The sequence below is a fragment of the Procambarus clarkii genome, chromosome 92 (genome assembly GCF_040958095.1).
Source record: "Procambarus clarkii isolate CNS0578487 chromosome 92, FALCON_Pclarkii_2.0, whole genome shotgun sequence".
Taxonomy (NCBI): Eukaryota; Metazoa; Arthropoda; class Malacostraca; order Decapoda; family Cambaridae; genus Procambarus; species Procambarus clarkii.
Window position 1 is genome coordinate 14,167,422 of NC_091241.1, and position 18,290 is coordinate 14,185,711.

Below are 18,290 nucleotides of genomic sequence, written 5' to 3' on the forward strand. Positions count from 1 at the left end.
ACAAGTAAACTTTAACAATGAAATTTTAATTACGTTAAATAAATCAAAACATGAATAAAATGCACAAACAAATTCTTATAATAAAATCAATCAATCAAAATAATAAGAATAATTAAATGACACAATGAAAAGTTACGTTAAGGCAAAATAACAAGAAGTGCAATACAAAGTAAATGGGAGGTGTTGGAATATTGGCTTTAAGCCACCACTTCTCTCAGTACACGCTAGCGTCTAGCTGGGAGGAGTGGTGACAACGAGAGCACTGAACATTCTGAGGTCTGAAGTTGGGGCGACCCCAGACATCAAGTAGTATGGGGGGGCGAGTGCAGGTGCAGCCAGACCGGCGACCAATCAGCGGAGCCGGTAGCGATCAACATGTAGTTTGGTGGTTGGAGTCCGAACAGGTGGCTGGCTGCATACGTTTTGCTCACCCTGGCAAGCCTTGCTGGTGTTGTTGTTGTTGTTGGACATGTCTTCCATAGTCGTTTTATATAATTTCGACGACGTAATTATGGAGGGAAGAGCAGGCTCAATCTCTTGAAGGAGATTATTGTCACAATATATATATATATATATATATATATATATATATATGGGTTTAGGTTTAGTAACTGAGAATGACAAAGAAATGCGTGACATTCTAAGCAAGTATTTTCTCTCTGTATTAACTAGATAAGAACTTGATATTTTTACTGGAACAAATCAGTGTAGGAGGTGAAAGTAATCGGAATTGTTGAGTCGTTACCAGGGATGAAGTTATTGAACAGGTAGAACAGTTATAACCAAACAAGTCTCCAGGATCAGACGAAGTCTTTGTCAGGGTTCTGGAAAGGTCATATTGCAGGAAAAATTGCTTGAATTGCAAAAAGCCATTCTTCTACAGCCTGAAAAACGTAGACTAATGCAACATTCACATCATGGCTTTACAAGCGAGCACCTGGGGGAGAGGGGGTTACCCAGGATGTTAGTTCGAACCCCGTCCGTCTCAAAAGATTTTCTCTCCGCTTGTTTGAATCGTAGGTTAGACATGCATATAAATGAATGTGAGTGGATAGCAACTGCCTTGCATGGGGGTCAATAGACTTTCTACACTTTCTTGTATTCATATATTCTTATCCCATCTGTACAGCCGACTGTAGCAGGAGTCCTAATTGTTCAGCATTATATTGATCCGATCCTCCGCAGATTGAGAACCACGATGACTGTGTCTACGATTACTTGGACATTCGCGATGGTCACGAAGAGAACTCCACGCTAATTGGTGTTTTCTGTGGCTATAAAAAACCAGAGGATATCAAATCTGCATCAAATAAAATGAGAATCAAATTTGTGACAGATGGTTCGGTACAGAAAGCCGGATTCTCTGCAACGTTTCTGAAAGGCAAGTGTCGCGTGATGTTTTGAATGATGTTATTCTGTTCGCAGTGAAATCAATGATGTGATATATCAATGATAATCATTTTGAGGCAGTGGAGTGACTTGGAACACGCGTTCTGCTGATTCTCAGACTCGTCATCATGCCATTGTGATTCCATTGCGATCTGAGTGGGGAGAAGTGTCTGAATGCCATTACCATAGGCCAGTGTGTGTTTGGGTTGGCTGTAGAGCCCTGGTTGGGCTTCGGTTCGGGGCCAACAGAACCTCCCAGGCAGGTGTCTGGGAGACCCCCAGAACGCGAGTTCCAAGTCACTCCATTGCCTCAAAATGATTTTCAATGCTATTATCTTATAAATGATCTTGGTCATGATTCACCATGTACTTAAGTCTCCCCTTACGGAACCTGTACATCTTTTCCTCAATCGTAGCAGCTAGATTTGTATATATTAATCAGTTTATAAGATCCTATGCGGTACAAAGTGTCCATAACAACGATAACTTTGGGTTGGCGACGATCCCACAGCGTTTCAGAGCACATAAACTGTTTATTAATGAAAACAGACTATGATTGGAGCATGATGTACAGGTTTCGTAAGTGGGGATTTAACTTAGTGATTGATCATTTCTGGCCGAGCTTAGATGTTTATGTCAAGTAGACATTAATGTTCAAGTTCAAAATAAGGTGACAGTCATACCAGTAGGGACAAAAAATTCAAACTATTGTTATTGTTAGCACTAATTAACCTTTATCAATAAATAATTAAGCACGGGACCATGACGACAGTTTGTAAACTCTCATCAAAATCAGTTAAAATAAGTACATTAGATATGTGGGAGCTAAGTGATTTAATTGTTGTTGAATGTTGCACCCCAGTGAACACAACATCCAACACTATCAACGCTCATTCAATGTTACTCTTTTATATATTGTGTCTCGATAGTATAGTGAAGATGTTCTCCACACACAACCAGAAATCACAGGCGGGGAAGAAATGGTGGGGCACATTTCCTTTCACCTAATGCTTTTGTTCACCAAGCAGTAAATAGGTACCAGGGAGTTAGGCCAACCAGTCCTCCTAAGGTTCCCCAACGTCAAGAAACTGTCATACTAAAGTGCCCCCTTATACTAACGTACCAGAGGACCCAAAACAGGAAACGGAATAATGCATCACTTTCGCGAGCAGCTACCATTTAATAGTACGTAAATTTTTGGCCTTAGGTCGAGTATATGTCAAAATGCAACGTTCTATTAGGAGGACGGGTTGTTTTTCTTGTTTTTTGGCGGTTTTGTTTTCATTTATTAAACAGTTTGAGGTCCAAAGTACTATGAGACTATTTTAACCATTGTATAATTCATTCTACTGTTCACTTTTATTCTTCCAGTCAACCTTGAACAAATATGACATTTGGAGAACTCCTCTGCCAATTAAACCAAGATGCTGGAACACTAGTCGGAGGGTAGAAGCCCTAAACAAGAAAATAATCAACACGGAATATGCAGTCATATTCAATGAAACACGTCTAAATTAAAACCTTCTGTCAATATACACTAATGTATACCGGTGTATGTGTGTGTGTGTGTATTATATATATATAATAATAATATACTGTTGTTGGGGACATTTAAAAAAAAAACTTGAACTTATCCAGGTTCCTCTAGATCAAGTACTAACCTTCCCCCAGGATACAATCCATACAAAAATTTCTAACTCCCGGGTACTCTCCCTATTTTACTACTAGGTGAACAGAGGCATCAGATAAAGGGAAATATACCTAACTGTTTCTGTCCAGCTGGGAATTAAATTCTAGACTCTCGGTTGCAAGGCGTACAAGTAAACAACTGCTATAGATATATTGTAAATTTGTAGGTGGAGTACAAAATTTGTTTCCTTATTAATTGAATTTTTGACTTGCAGAATACGATGAATGTTCAAGTTTAGACCATGGATGTGAACACAATTGTATTAATCAGCTTGGCAGCTATGAATGTCGCTGTAAAATAGGCTACGAACTTCACTCTGATGGCAAGAGATGCGAAGGTAAGATATCACAAATAGCTATATGTTTCTTTTAAAAATTATAACTGATATCTGCAGCTTTGAGCTTGTGGCGTGAACTGTATATGGAGATCTGGACAGTGCGTTGGCGGTCAGTTCCCTGGAATGTATGGAGGTCACTTCCCTGGACTGTGTACTGTGTGGAGGTCACTTCCCTGGACTGTGTTGAGGTCACTTCCCTGTACTGTGTGGAGGTCACTTCCCTGGACTGTGTGGAGGTCACTTCCCTGGACTGTATGTAGACGTTTAATTCCTGAACCGTGTGAATGTCTGTTCTCTGGACTGTATGCAGAACTCTATTCTCTGGGCTGTTCTTGGAGGGTTATTTCCCGGAATGTGTGTGGAGGTCTATCCTCCGGGATGTATAATGTATATGTGGAGGTCTATTTCATGAACTGTTTGTGGAGGTCTGTTCCCTGGATTGTGAATGGAGGTCTATTCTGTGGACTGTACAGAGGTCTGTTCCCTTAACTGCATGTGGTTTATTTCCTGGACTGTATGTATGGAGATCTATTCCCAGGAAAGTATGTGTTGAGATCTATTCCCCAGACTGTGTATCAGTTGGTCTATTTCATATACTGTGTGTGGAGGTCTATTTCCTTAAAGGTCAGCCTCCAGCTGAGGGAGAGGTCAGCCTCCAGCTGAGGATAATTGTATGTGGTCTATTTCCTGGACTCTGTGTGGAGGTCTATTCAATAGAATCTGTGTGGAAGTCAATTTCATGAATGGTGTGTGGTCTGTTTCTTGGATTATTTGTGGAGGTCTATTCCCTGGATTATGTGTGGTCTATTTCCTTGACTCTATGTGGAGGTCCGTTTCCTGAGCTCTCTCTCCGTGAATTTGTTCCCCATTTTCAACCTCTGAATTTTATCATTTACCTGCTGTTGTGGAGGTTTATTACCTGAACTGTGTTTTGAAGTTTATTTTTCTGGTCTTAGTGCATTTACCTCTTGCAGTATGAGTTGGTATGTTTTCCCTGAACTATGTTTTGGACTGTGTGTGGAGGTTTATTTCAATAAATTGTGTATAGAGATCTTTATCTTGGACTGTATGTGATGTGTTTCATGTGGGCTACCATCTGTCTAGTGGCCTCAACAGGGTCAGGAAGCCAGCAGCTTATCAAACGATCCCTCAATTTTTCTTGATAAATTTTTTTCCCATTTCAGTTTTGAACTGCAGTAATGTCCTGACATTTATGGCTTGGGTGGATAGGCAGTTCCACGAATTTCTAAGCCTCTTGGTGAAAAAGCTTCTCCTGTCCTACATTGTGGCTTGCTAAACTTGAAGCTCTTGTTCAGTATTTTATAAGTTTATACGAGATCTGCCCCTGTCATGTCTGGTTTTCAGTGTTGTTAGTCCTGTGGCACTCAACCTTTCCTGGTATGAGAGTCAACTAAGTTTTGGGATGATTTTTGTCACTTTGCATTGTACATTGTACTTCATTAGGATATATATCTGCTTTTTCCAAAGCAGATATAGTATATCCTTCTGAAAATGAGGCCTCAACCTTGGATATAGTAGTCAAAATGGGGGCATAGCAGAGATTTGTACAGTTGAAACATTTTGCTTGACTGTGTGTGGTGATTTATTCCTTGTACTGTGTGATTTATTCCCTGTACTGTGTATGTTGGTGCATTTCCAGGACTGTGTGACTGTGTGTACCGGTCTTGTCTCTGGACTTGGTTGTACTGAGGCTGTTGGTAATTCGTTTAGGATTCTTATTTATGTATTTAGTTTATCCTAATGACTTTTTCCCTCCAGACGCATGTGGTGGGAAGATTGACCAGCCAAATGGAACAATAACAAGTCCGTCATTTCCTGACCTGTATCCTGTAAATAAGAACTGTATTTGGGAAATTATTGCACCTCCTCAGTACCGAATTACATTGAACTTCACACACTTTGACCTAGAGGGAAACAATGTAAGTGAATTAGGTAGTATCAATTTGATATTGTAATTCTTTTCTTTCGCCATATTTTCAATGTGGAAATGAATATGAGCTCGTGAATATACTCAAGTGGAATTAAATGTGTTTTCACATCCCTGCTGTAATTATATATCATTGTAACTTATCAATTTCCTGAAAATAACCTTTGTTTCTGTTCCAGCAAGATTGTGAGTATGATAGTGTTGATATCCGCAGCAAGCTCGGAGTAGCCGAAATGAGAAAACACGGAGTATTTTGCGGACAGCGGCTTCCGTCAGTCATAACATCGGAAGGAAACAGTCTACGTATAGAATTTAATTCTGATAATTCTGTACAGAAAAGTGGTTTTGCTGCAGTTTTCTTTACAGGTATACATTTTGCTTACCTGATAGTTGGGTTCAGTCATTAAGGGATCCATTACCATAGGGGGAAGTACAGTTGGAATCCCTTGCTCTTGGACGCATTACCATGGTGAAAGCGTAACTGGCGTCCCTTTATTTTTTAATGCTTTACCATCGTGTGTGTGTATAATGGGTACTCTCTCTTCATGGCTGCATTACTGTACTATTTATATTACATGCTTACATTTACCTTTCCTATTTGCAGTATTTATGCTTATATGAACCTTTCCCACTATCAGTATAATGTAATTAGCATTTGTTTATTAATTAATTTATTGAAATGTCAAGTTTGTTTTAATTCGAGTTTTATATTGGAGATTGTGTGTTGTGAGCAACACACACACATTTACTGACTGGTGCAAGAACAGTGACTATCCACATTCTCTTAGTGAATGCATAAAGAAAGCCGATTTTCGTACTTTAAATATACAGTACTGTATGTACAAGATCAGAAGTACCCTGATGGGACAAAGATTTAAGCCAGGATGTGAATTTAGATCTCTCTCACTCTTTGGGGGTATTATATGTTGCCATGAATGTACACTGAATACACTAGAATCTCAGTGATATTAAAAAAAAAATCAGAATTTAAGAAAATGTCTCGGAGAAAAGGCCTTGGTGGGAGAACTCTTCCTTTTCACTCCTTTAAAAAGGGGGGTTAACACATGCCACATGAATACTATGGTATAATATGAAAAGTTTAATTCTAAAAAAATTCTTTAGAAGTGAAAGACTAATTTTCATTAAAAGTTAATAATCGGAAAGTCAACATTTCCTATTTATTTATACTGTATTAACCCAACTCCTGACAAAAATTGATCAGCATTAGCTCATGAACAGTTTGTGCGAAATGCTGTGTGTGTTAGTGGCTTTAGGCATTGTATGCACTAGCTCTATCTATAAATCAGACTTTATATTTGTAACTCGCCTTGTATGTATGTACTTATACCTGAATAAACATTTGTTTTGATTTGAGTTAGGCAGGGGTAGCACTGATATCACTGTGAACTTTTTCAAATGCGTCCCCGCTGGATTCATTGCTCAGGTTACAATCAGTTATTCACAAAAGTCCCACTAAATCTACCTTGGCATCACAGATGATCACCAAATGGAGTGCTCTATTATTACCAGTTGGCTCTTATGGCAACCATCACTCACTCACCAGAGGGCAACACCCTACACACACAATACTCAAGAGTGTCATTCTTTCTGACACGGGACAAAGTGACGAATATCAGAATCCCCTACTCCATGTGTCACCCCCTCACAGAGGCACATGGAGTAGGACATTATTATTATCACCCCCACTTGGAAAGCATCTAGAAAATCAGTAAAGCAATTCAGACAACTGCAAGGTTCAAAGAAAATGAAGCATCAAAACAGCCAAACAATGAATTTAAAAAAAAAAAAAACTGGTTCACCTGAAACTAGTGTGAAACCCATTAGTGTAGATGACCACCACCAGACAACATGGAGGTACCAGGCAATCCTGTTGCTGTTTACTCTTGTACAAGTGCTTCCTGGGTCACTACGTAACAGTAGTGCAAGCTCTGCTTCCCAGCTAAGTGCTGGCCATCCTCCAGACTGTCTTGCAGGGCCATTTGCTTGTTTATCATTTCATTCTTTTAGCATTAGCTTAGTGTGAATGTTTTTTCTGGGTGTTTTCCTCTGTGGCTTCCTGAATCTGCTATGTTGCTAAGATTGCTTCAAACTAAAAGGTCACATCAGTTGCGGAAGTTCTGTTTGGCCTTCTGGTCCCCACAGCCAGAACCTAGGCACACACCTTCACAGAGGTGTAGCGGGTGAGTAAGTTTTCCATCCTACCAGGAAAGCATCCACAAAATCAGCGAAGCTTTACAGATAACTGGAGGGTTCACAGAAAACGAAGCCTTGAAACCACTAACCAACTCCACAAATGATTCAAACAAAACAATAGATTCTCTCAAAACTAGCTCAAATTCATTAGTACTGATAGCTGTCATGAGGCAGCCCAGCCCCAGCTCATAGCCAACTCCCATAGTCAGTTCAGGAACTCATGAGCAACCCACCGACAAACCTGGTGGAAAGGACGAGAATCGGGTGGCGAATCGTCACTGGCTCCCTGCATCTTGGTGAGGAAGGCCAGGTTCAAGCTTTGGTTCCCTACAGGCCAAACAGAATTCCTGAGACTGATATGACCTCTTTAGTTGGAGAAATCTCAGCAAGAGCTTCATGGAGTCACTGGGGCTCTACAAGAGATTTCATTACTTTCAATGTTGGATTTTTTTAATATTTTTTTCAGGAATTCTATAAATAGAAATGATAAATGCAAATTGCATGTACAGTATTACCTAAACCCCACTTTTCAGAAGAAAAAATTATGATATTCTTAATTTAATTTATTTATTTCAATTTCACCCAGACAAAGATGAATGTGCAACTGATAATGGTGGCTGCCAACATGTCTGCAAGAATACTATCGGCTCCTACGTTTGTTCGTGTTCAAATGGCTTTACACTGCACGAGAATGGGCATGACTGCAAGGAAGGAGGATGTAAACATGAAATAACTGCTCCAGTTGGAGAAATCTTCAGTCCAAACTATCCAGATTACTATCCTAGTCGGAAAGACTGCGTATGGCAGTTTACCACAACTCCTGGGCACAGAATCAAACTGGTTTGTAATTTCTTTTGAATTACACCCTTTTATTACTACAATTTTTCATCACTGGTCTGGTTATGAATTCATTAGCCATTTTTCTACACACACACACACATATATACATATACATACAGTATATATATTTGTACTGTACTGTATTAGTTTATTTTATTACACTTTAATGACATTGGTTTATTATATCCAAGTACTGTATGTGTCTTGTTTGTATACTGAATTCTTTTTTAAACTACAGTACTGTACCTTGTAACTTTGTTTTTATATAAATTATTTTGTTTTAGCATTTAATAATTTAATATTGATTATCTAAAGTAAGTGTAACCTTTCATTACAGGTATTTGACGAGTTTGAAATGGAGCCTCATCAAGAATGTACATATGACCACATAGCCTTGTATGATGGTACTACCTCAGAAGCGGGTTTTCTAGGCCGATACTGCGGGGCTAAAGTGCCACATCCTATTGTAGCCTTCAATAACCAGATGTTTATGGTGTTCAAGTCAGATTCTTCGGTGCAACGGAAAGGATTTCGAGCTAGACACACAACAGGTTCGGATTAAAGCATGCTATAATTGTTTAAGTATTTAATTCCTTGCTTTCGCTATTACTTAATACTTTGGGATAATTAAACTAGATATTTTAGGATTAAGATGTGAACCTGACCATGTTTAGGTCTTAGGTGGAAGATGTATACTGATTTAAGTGAAAGTGTAAGTAGAACCATAAACAAACTACATGGTTACAATAAGAAATTGGAGAAGATACAGTATTGCAAAATAAGTTGGAGAGAGGAAAGGTAGAGATGACTAGAATTGCAGGTTTGCCCTCGTATAGTACTACAAGTACACAAGAGATACTGTATGTTCCTCGTGGGCCTTGGTAATACCGTTGGATTTCTTCTCCACTCACAATCAGGAATTCTGGTTTGAATCCCGGGTGGGACAGAAATGATTGGGTGTGTCCTATCGCCTAATGGCCCTGTTCACCTAGCAGTAAATAGGTACCCAGAGTTAGTCAGCTTGTTGTAAGGTTGCATCCTGGGGAGGGTCAGTAATTTGACCCTGTGATGAGGCCCAAGTTTTGGCTCTGGTCCTCGATTGGCCAAACAAAACTCCTGCGACTAATGTGATTCATTTGCAGGGAGCAGTCTCAGTACAATAGCTTCAGAGAGTCACCGGGGGCTCCCCCAGAAAAATACCTTTGGTTCTTTCCTACAAAATATACAGTGTACTAGTATAAATAAATTGAATTAAATTTCCAGCAACTAAAATGTATACCTACATTCCCCCTCATGTTACCTGTCAGTAGTTGTAACTTATCTTTATGTTTCAGTTTGTGGAGGAGGTCTGAAGGCCACCAGTACTGTCAAGCATATGTATTCCCATGCTAAATACGGAGATCAAAACTATGATAACAAAGAGGATTGTGATTGGATCATACAAGCTTCCCCAGGCGAGAATGTCCATCTCACATTCTTGACGTTTGAACTTGAAGATGAGCACGACTGTGGTTATGATTACGTTGAAGTGTTCTCAGGCTACAGTGACTCGGGGCCATCTTATGGGAAATTCTGTGGTAATTCTGTAAGTATTGGTAATAATTACATGGTTTATAATTCCTCAATGGCGATTTGACAATGACAATGGCGTCTCTCTCAGGCAACCAGCACGCCGTATGCTTCTCAAATATCACAATACACTACATCAGTCTTCTCATTCCTCAAGCCTTAGCCTGCCAACAACTTGATGTGTAAATCCAGCCATGGATTAAGTTATAATCAAGTCAATTAAATTACACAGTACTGTATTTTAATATGTAATGATCTTACCTGTCATGGGCTGTTGGCAATAATGCTTAACCCCACCTATGCTCTTTGATTGATCAGCCACTGTATCTAAAGTAATGGGACGGAAACAAGGTACAGTACTTCCTGTATTGTTGACAAGGGCGAAGTGCAGCTACACCTGAAGATATCTCGCTATTTCTTGAGAACTTGAAAAACATATACAGTACTGTACTGTAGTCTCTCTCTCTCTCTCGTCGGTAAGAGAGCAATGGCAGGCTTCCCCTTCCCAGGAAGGGCCGTTCATACGTGGGTAATTATTTATTTGATTCCATGAAGGAGTGATATTAAATTAACTCTCTTTAGGATCTCTTTAATTTTACTAAATGTGTATAGGTGGGGAAATTTCACAAACCTAGCATTAAATGGGTATCTTCTTGAGGTTATCTTGAGATGATTTTGGGGATTTTTTAGTGTCCCCGCGGCCCGGTCCTCGACCAGGCCTCCACCCCCAGGAAGCAGTCCGTGACAGCTGACTAACACCCAGGTACCTATTTTACTGCTAGGTAACAGGGGCATAGGGTGAAAGAAACTCTGCCCATTGTTTCTCGCCGGCACCTGGGATCGAACCCAGGACCACAGGATCACAAGCCAGCGTGCTGTCCGCTCGGCCAACTGGCTCCCTGGTACCTGAGAGTTGGCCAACTGTTGTCTGACAGGTTTCTTGTTCCCTAATAATGACAAAGTAAACTGTTCTAACCATTAACTGAAAGACTTCACTTAATTTTACACTTCATAATTAATGACCTGTTATCCACTTCTGCATTTAATAACATGAATTGTTTTCCAGATTCCTCAAGAAATTGTGTCAATAAATGATGCCCTCCTCGTGAGATTCCGGTCAGATGATACAATAAACACAAAGGGATTTTCTGCTGCTTACGTTGCAATAGCAGAGGAGACCTTGCCAGAAAACATCACTGGTGATAACAACAGTTTCAGTTACAGCTTCTCCAGAGGGTACTAACAGAGTCTTCATCTGCAATATGAGCAGCAATTATGAGCTTCAACTCTGCTTCCCATATGCTCGCTTTCTTCTTCAAACTGATGACAAACTGAGCTTTATTGAAGTGCTGTACATGAGCTATAGATGATTTTTAAGAAGTGCTTACCTTGAAACCCAGATTCAGAGTAGAACATTTATTCTTCTCTGGATTTCCTTCACCTTACTCTAAGAAGAGTTGTGGCCATAATATTGGAACATGTTGCAGGATCCAAATTGGTCTACGGTGTCACTTTATCCTTATTCTCATACTCCAACCCGTCTCCTTGTTCTCATTCTTCAACCCTACATCTCCTTATTCTCATTATCCAACCCTTACATGTCCTTATTCTCATTATCCAACCCCCCCCATTTCTCATAAAATCATTATCCAACCCCCCCCCTCATCTCTCATTATCCAATCCCCTTCCCATCTCTTATTATCCAACTCCCATCATCATCCAACCCCCCAACCCCTCCATCTCCTTACTGCCATTCTCCAAGCCCCATCTCTTTATTCTTATTCTCCAATCCAATCTTTTTGTTAATGCTATGAAATCTTTGACTACACCTTGACTGTCGTCATCTCACAGTTTGATGTTTATAGAATGTAGATAAGAAACAGTAGTTTATCACTGTGTATAATATTGTTCTTGATCATGCCAATACAGTACAGTGTATGGCTGTATCAGATTTGTAGTCACATATGTTTTAAGTTTGGGTACAAGTACCTCATCGTGAGTACTTACTGAGAGACGCTTCTTATTTCATACTTTTTTTTTTTTGTCAAACTTCATTACAGTATTTACTTTTGTGGGATTTAATACTACATCCTGTTAATAACTTCATACAGTACTTGTTACAACGTGTAAAAATTTCACCTCGCCCATCTGATGGCTGACAATGTAAAAATTGTATTTAAATAAACCATATTTATTGTTGAAATATAAAATGAAGTTATATAGAAAACATTCAACGTTTTAATCCAATTATCAGGGTGGGGTACAATTTTAGATTATAAAATACAACTCATTTCTGTTATGCCTTCATTAAATAAATAGTAAATTCATAATACTGTATACCAAATCAGTAAACACATACAAAGATTCCTAAAACTCAAGTAATATATTTAGTATCTGAGCAAAGAAATCAATTGAAAAATCCACATCTGATTAATGTCCCAGAAAATTAACAAGTCAGATTCAGGAAACACTGTCAAGCTCTTAAAGCATGTTCGTGAAACAATACTACTAACAGTACAGGGAACCGTGCAATGATTAATTATAAATAATGTGTTCATAGGACCCAGCCAGCTGCTAGCAGTCAATTACTTATTAGCCATATACATGGACACAACCCTATAAGCCTTATCTTTGTTTATATTGAATAGATTAACGGCTGTATTCACACTCCACTTTTGGTGACAGAAACTTGATGCAAAGGCAATTGTTTTCAATTGTCATTACTAATTTTAAATTAGTCATTTCAGAACTGAGAAAAATGGATCATGAGTTTCAGGTTCATAAGGCATTACTCCTGTCATCTTGTTCTCTCAAATATGTAACTTTTTCCTAACATAGAATGCTTAATGCAATAAATACATGTGCATGCTTAAGCAAAATGAAACTTCCATCTGCGTGTGATGCCTTTCATCGGCATTGCTAAGTTAGGTGGGCTAAAATATTGACAAAATGTCATTTTGGGTTTGGATCACACGTATTCAATGCTCGGATATCAGACAGCATCCTATAGGTAGGCTGCAAATATGGCATGTAAAATAAAATATAATAAACTGTATCTGCCTTCCAGTTAGGGGTCACCACAGTGGATTCTGATTACAGCAATATGTATTAACTGTAACTGTTAGTAGCATGGTTTTATCACTGTATTATATAACATATCTCCCATATACTCTACGTTGTGGAGGTTCCGGAGATCAAAGGCCCCACGGCCCGGTCTTCGACTAGGCCTCACTACTCTACAGTTATCCATATTTTTAACGTTACAACTTTTTTTTATTCTTTTTGTTTTTATTATTTATTGCTTTAATTTGCCTTTCTGTCAGTGGTTAAGTTAAATTCAAAGAGTTTTGCTTCATTTTTTAAGCACGATCTAACATCAAAGTATTCAGGGGAATTAGAAACAAAAACTCAAAATCAAAAATGTGGTTTATCACCTGATCAGCTGCATAATGGCAGCTTTTGAAGGTGGCTCCCAAATGCCTGATTTGGTGATGGTTAAAATAATGTGTGTACTTTTCAGTTCTCCTCGCAGCTTCAAATAAGATACATAAAGTATTCCCACAAAAAAAAAAATGGAATATGAGGGGCATCACTTGCAACAAGTTTTCTAATATTATCAAGAAAATATATGGTTTAAGCACAAAGTACTTGCTGTACTGAAAGATTTTGTATACAGTATATATTTTGCTTAATGTGACTACAGTACTTGCAAAGAAAATGGAAAATACTTATACCTCTTACCATCATATTTAATGTACTGTATTTGTAATGACCCCTAATTTTTGTCTTGCTGTGATCTAAAATTATGGTTTATGTGGAAATACAGTACCGGTCAGAATGTAGACAACATTGACCACTCAAACATGTGGTCTCAAGTTTTTCCTGTAGTCAGCAAGATGCACATTCCAACTTCAGTACTGTAATCTTGAATCATACTATTCAATATAGTGTAATTTTTATAATAATGTAGTCTCATTTTAGTAATACAGTATGATTACAGTATCAGTATTTTTTGTGTTGACATGCCATTCTTAGACAAAATTAGCTTTCATAAACATATTTAATATTGTGGAAAAAAAAATCCCCCTCAGAGTAACAAACTCTTAGATAAACAATATTTAATACTCTATCTGGATATCAACCAAAGTCTTATGAATATGTCATTTTATTTAGTGTATATTTAAGAGGTGCTGAACACTGACCTTGCATCTGCGATGACACCAGCACACGCTCGGACTCTCAGTGTAACAAGTGTCGGCGTCAGATAAAAGTGTATCTACAGAGTTGTTTAATTTCCAGTGCAGTGTTCTTAATGTCATAGAATATTTAGAGTATTACAGTAAAACCTTTGAATAATGAATTGTATTAAGAAACATGGTTTTTTGTTAATAAGAAAATAATACCTTTCATAATGTCACAAAATTTTATAGAAAACATATTCCAGGCAAACACTAGAATTAATATTTGATAGAACTATGAGATTCCTTAATTGTCCTGTACATGTCATTTAGAATTTTTCCCGGGTCGAGTGTGGCAAGTTTATTGTGCCCTTCACACATTTTCTCCTTGGGTAATGTCCTCAGAAATACCCATTCTCATTCTCTCTCTCTCTCATTCTTTCTCTTTCTCTCTCATTCTCTCTCTCTCGTTCTCTCTCTCGTTCTCTCTCTCTCGTTCTCTCTCTCGTTCTCTCTCTCGTTCTCTCTCTCTCTCTCTCTCTCTCTCTCTCTCTCTCTCTCTCTCTCTCTCTCTCTCTCTCTCTCTCTCTCTCTCTCTCTCTCTCTCTCTCTCTCTCTCTCTCTCTCTCTCTCATTCTCTCTCTCTCATTCTCTCTCTCTCTGTCTCTCTGTCTGTGTGTGTGTGTGTATCTTGCTATCATTCCACAAACTTCTGAGAAAAGCAGTTTTTCCTTGCTTCTCAGCATGCTGCCATTCCACAAATTATGAGGAAACTTCTCTTCCTTGCTTCACATGATATTGCCATTCCAAAAACACCAAGAAAACCTATTCTTTGCCTTGCATCATCATGCTATCATTTAACTATTTCCCTGGCTATTCTCCCTCAGTCTATCATACTTCGCTCTTATTTTACATAAAACAGAATGATCAGTCACTTTGAAATCCATATTATCAAGTTCAAAATGTGAGCAAACTGATAATGGTGGATATAGGCAGCAGAACAGTTATAGGTCTGCTGGAGGCAGACATTGAGCTTCTCTTGTATACTGTGTTCAATACCATTAATCAGAGGTTTTACTGCATTTTAGAGTGGAAGCTTTATTCTTCAAATTTGAAGAAAGTCAGTTTTCCAGAAACAGAGTACACACTTTAATGTAAATTTCCCTTCCAGTGCTCTGGGAATAAGTGCAGTTTGTGACATAGGAAGTAATGATAGTTTCTGCTGTTAAATGCAGTTTCATATTTTCAGTTATAGTTAATGGACAACTAAATTTTTTTTATTAAGGAAATTCTTTCGACAAATAATTGTCTACTTGCCTCCCATAATGTGTAATATATTTATATATATATGACTGCATATTCTGTATTTACTCTATTCTGATTTAGGGCTTCTATTCCTCTGTTTTTCTAGCATCAGGGCTTAGCTGAATGAGGAGTTCTCCAAAACTCATTTCCGTTATTTCAAGGTGAAGAAAAAAGTGAATTACTGTAGAATGTATTACACTTATTTATACAATTTGCACAACGTTTTGAACCTCCATGGTTCATTCTCAAGTGAAAAGAAATTACAGGACTCGTTAATTTATACCAGTACGGGGTCAGGTGATAAACAAGTACAGTAAAGGTAAAGACAAGGGGGATAAATGGGGGGGACGAAGCACATACAAAGATTAATCAGGTGTAAAAGGCCTGTTATGTTGAGCAGTGTCTTCTGTGTTGGCATCGTTATGTTCTGGTCTTGTCCTTACTCATATGGTGGGTAGAGTAAATAGTTCCGTGATTTGGGTGTTCAGGTAGGTTGTTCTATTCTTATGTGAATTGCTTCAAGAATTTGTAATCTTCTTATATCTTGGGTTTTGTCTATTATACAGGTATTTTTGTTCAACATTTCTGTCGGAAAATCCGACACCATTTAATAACATCATACAGACAGATAATAATTGCTGCTGTATTGTATAAACAAGTTACCCATAGAAAATGTAATTGTAGTGGAATTTCCGTCTATAGAAAACGGGATATCATTACCACATACTATTATAAATTCACCACCTATTATGGTGGGAATTATTCTTAAATACATTAGTCTTTGGACTTTACCATCATAAAAACATCTCATATAAATTAACTTAATTATCAGAATTAAAATAGAGTAAATGTGACCCTTCTATCACTTACTGTCATCTGGACAATGTAGGCCAGTAGCATCAGTAGTGGGGAGTGGTCAGCTATTGTTTATACTTAGACCACAGAGGCTCACAGGAGCAAATACGGCTCCTGTTAATTTTACTTGGACGAAGTGTTATGGAAACCAAAGGTGTACCATCATCAACACGCTGTCAACAAATTCAAGTTAAAGTGTTCTGCCGAAACCCATTTATCTATCATTTGTGGCCATTAATGTCACTAGGTAGGGTGATCCGGTTAGAGCACGAGATTGCCTCATACTAAAGGTAATTAAGCCCAGGTCTATATGGTTCCTTGTACAGTGTTTTCTCTGATATAGCTGTCATATATTAGGATTCTGGCTTCACAGCTAGCGCCCTTTTGACAGGTCAAGACGAGGAAGCATGCTTTGTGCATCAGTTACCAGTGTGATGGAAGCTACCTCAAAGAGGGAAAATGTGGTGTCTACATCCTGGTTATACCTGGTGGACTAAGGCCTGCTGTACAAATAAGATAAGGAACCTCTTCAATGTATGTAGTCTAATACTGTAGTTTGATTGGCTGCATATATATAAATTTAATAAACCCTCCTAATGTGTAGAGGATCGATTTGTGAGATTGTGAGATTATTGCAGAAATACAGTCCACTTAATATCATACAAATTGCTATCGAAATATATAAATTAACGTAAATATAAATTCATATAAATTAAATAAATATAAATCTCACAGGTCGGTTCCCACAATTTCTCTTGTTAGGGTGATGTCATGGGCTTGTCTCATGTGATTCCTGGGGGAACCGGATTGAAGATAACAGGTCAAACGCCTCGTCAGCTTGGTCGACATCATACCTATGTACTTAGATTGAAGGTTACATCCTTCATGAGGGCAAGTGTACATGTATACAACGCTTGTGTACTGTAGAGGGTTCTCCGTCGGCTTCGGGCTGTTTTTGATAAGGAGGTCGGAAGTCTTCTTGGTTTTGTAGAATATGATCAGGTCTATGTTTTGGTTAGGAGTAACGCTTTTTACTCCTTTACGGATTATTTCTTTCATTATTCTTTCCTCTTTTTTTATGTTCACTATGCACAGTTGATTTGTACTATAATTTTATTGAAGGTGTTGTGGTTTCTATACTAGGTTCAGGCTTGTACCATCGGTCCAGGTGTCTTCTCATAGCGGTGTTTATTTCCGTGTTGCTATATCCGTTGTTCACCAGTACCTGAGTTATTCTTTCAAACTCTCTACTTACTGTACATTGCTCCATTCGGAGCAGTGTGTAAGCGCTCGATGAATATAAGCATTGAGAACACTGGTTTTGTATCTTTGAAGGCACTCACTCTTACCGTTCAGGCATAATCCTATGTTGGTAGGTTTTGTGTATACGCTGGTGCTTAAAGAGGTTCCTGCTTTTGTTATTAGTACATCTAAGAAAGGCAGACTGTTATTTTTCACTATTTTCATGTGTAAATTGGAGTACTGACTCTCTCTAGATGGCTCTTTTGATTAATTAGTTTGTCTGAGGCTTTTACTCTGACGAATATGACATCTACATAACGGCAGTACAGTATACAGTTGGTTTTTGTCTGTTACTGAAGACTGTCTTCGATGGTTCCCATATAAAAATTAGCAAATAACACTCCTAAGGGGGAGCCCATTGCTACTCCGTCTATTTGTAGATACATGTCTCCTTGTGGACTGATGAAAGGGGCTTCCTTTGTACATGCCTCGAAAAGACTCTTCAAGTGTGGCTCAGGTATGTCTAATTTGGGGGTGCTCTCATCTCTGTATGCTCTGTCCAGTATCATTTCTATGGTTGTGTCGACTGGGACGTTGGTAAATACGGATTCGACGTCCAGGGAAGCAATGATTCCATCGGGCTGAGTAGTTTTGATTAATTCTAGGAAATCTGCTGATGATTGTAGACTATAGTTGCTTGGAGTGTATGGAGTTAGGAGTTCA

General features: G+C 38.4%; 1 protein-coding gene across 1 annotated transcript in view; it reads left to right on the top strand.

Annotated features, from left to right (window-relative positions):
- tok (tolkin) overlaps nt 1-15,904 on the top strand; it is a 171,411-nt gene extending 155,507 nt beyond the window's left edge. The window contains exons 11-18 of the mRNA XM_069319084.1: nt 1,186-1,381; nt 3,294-3,416; nt 5,196-5,356; nt 5,544-5,730; nt 8,165-8,418; nt 8,756-8,969; nt 9,753-10,003; nt 11,054-15,904. Of these exons, the coding sequence (XP_069175185.1) occupies nt 1,186-1,381; nt 3,294-3,416; nt 5,196-5,356; nt 5,544-5,730; nt 8,165-8,418; nt 8,756-8,969; nt 9,753-10,003; nt 11,054-11,230 (1,563 nt within the window). The 3' untranslated portion in view covers nt 11,231-15,904. The remainder of the gene's footprint in view (nt 1-1,185; nt 1,382-3,293; nt 3,417-5,195; nt 5,357-5,543; nt 5,731-8,164; nt 8,419-8,755; nt 8,970-9,752; nt 10,004-11,053) is intronic.
- The last annotated feature ends 2,386 nt before the right edge of the window (nt 15,905-18,290 follow it).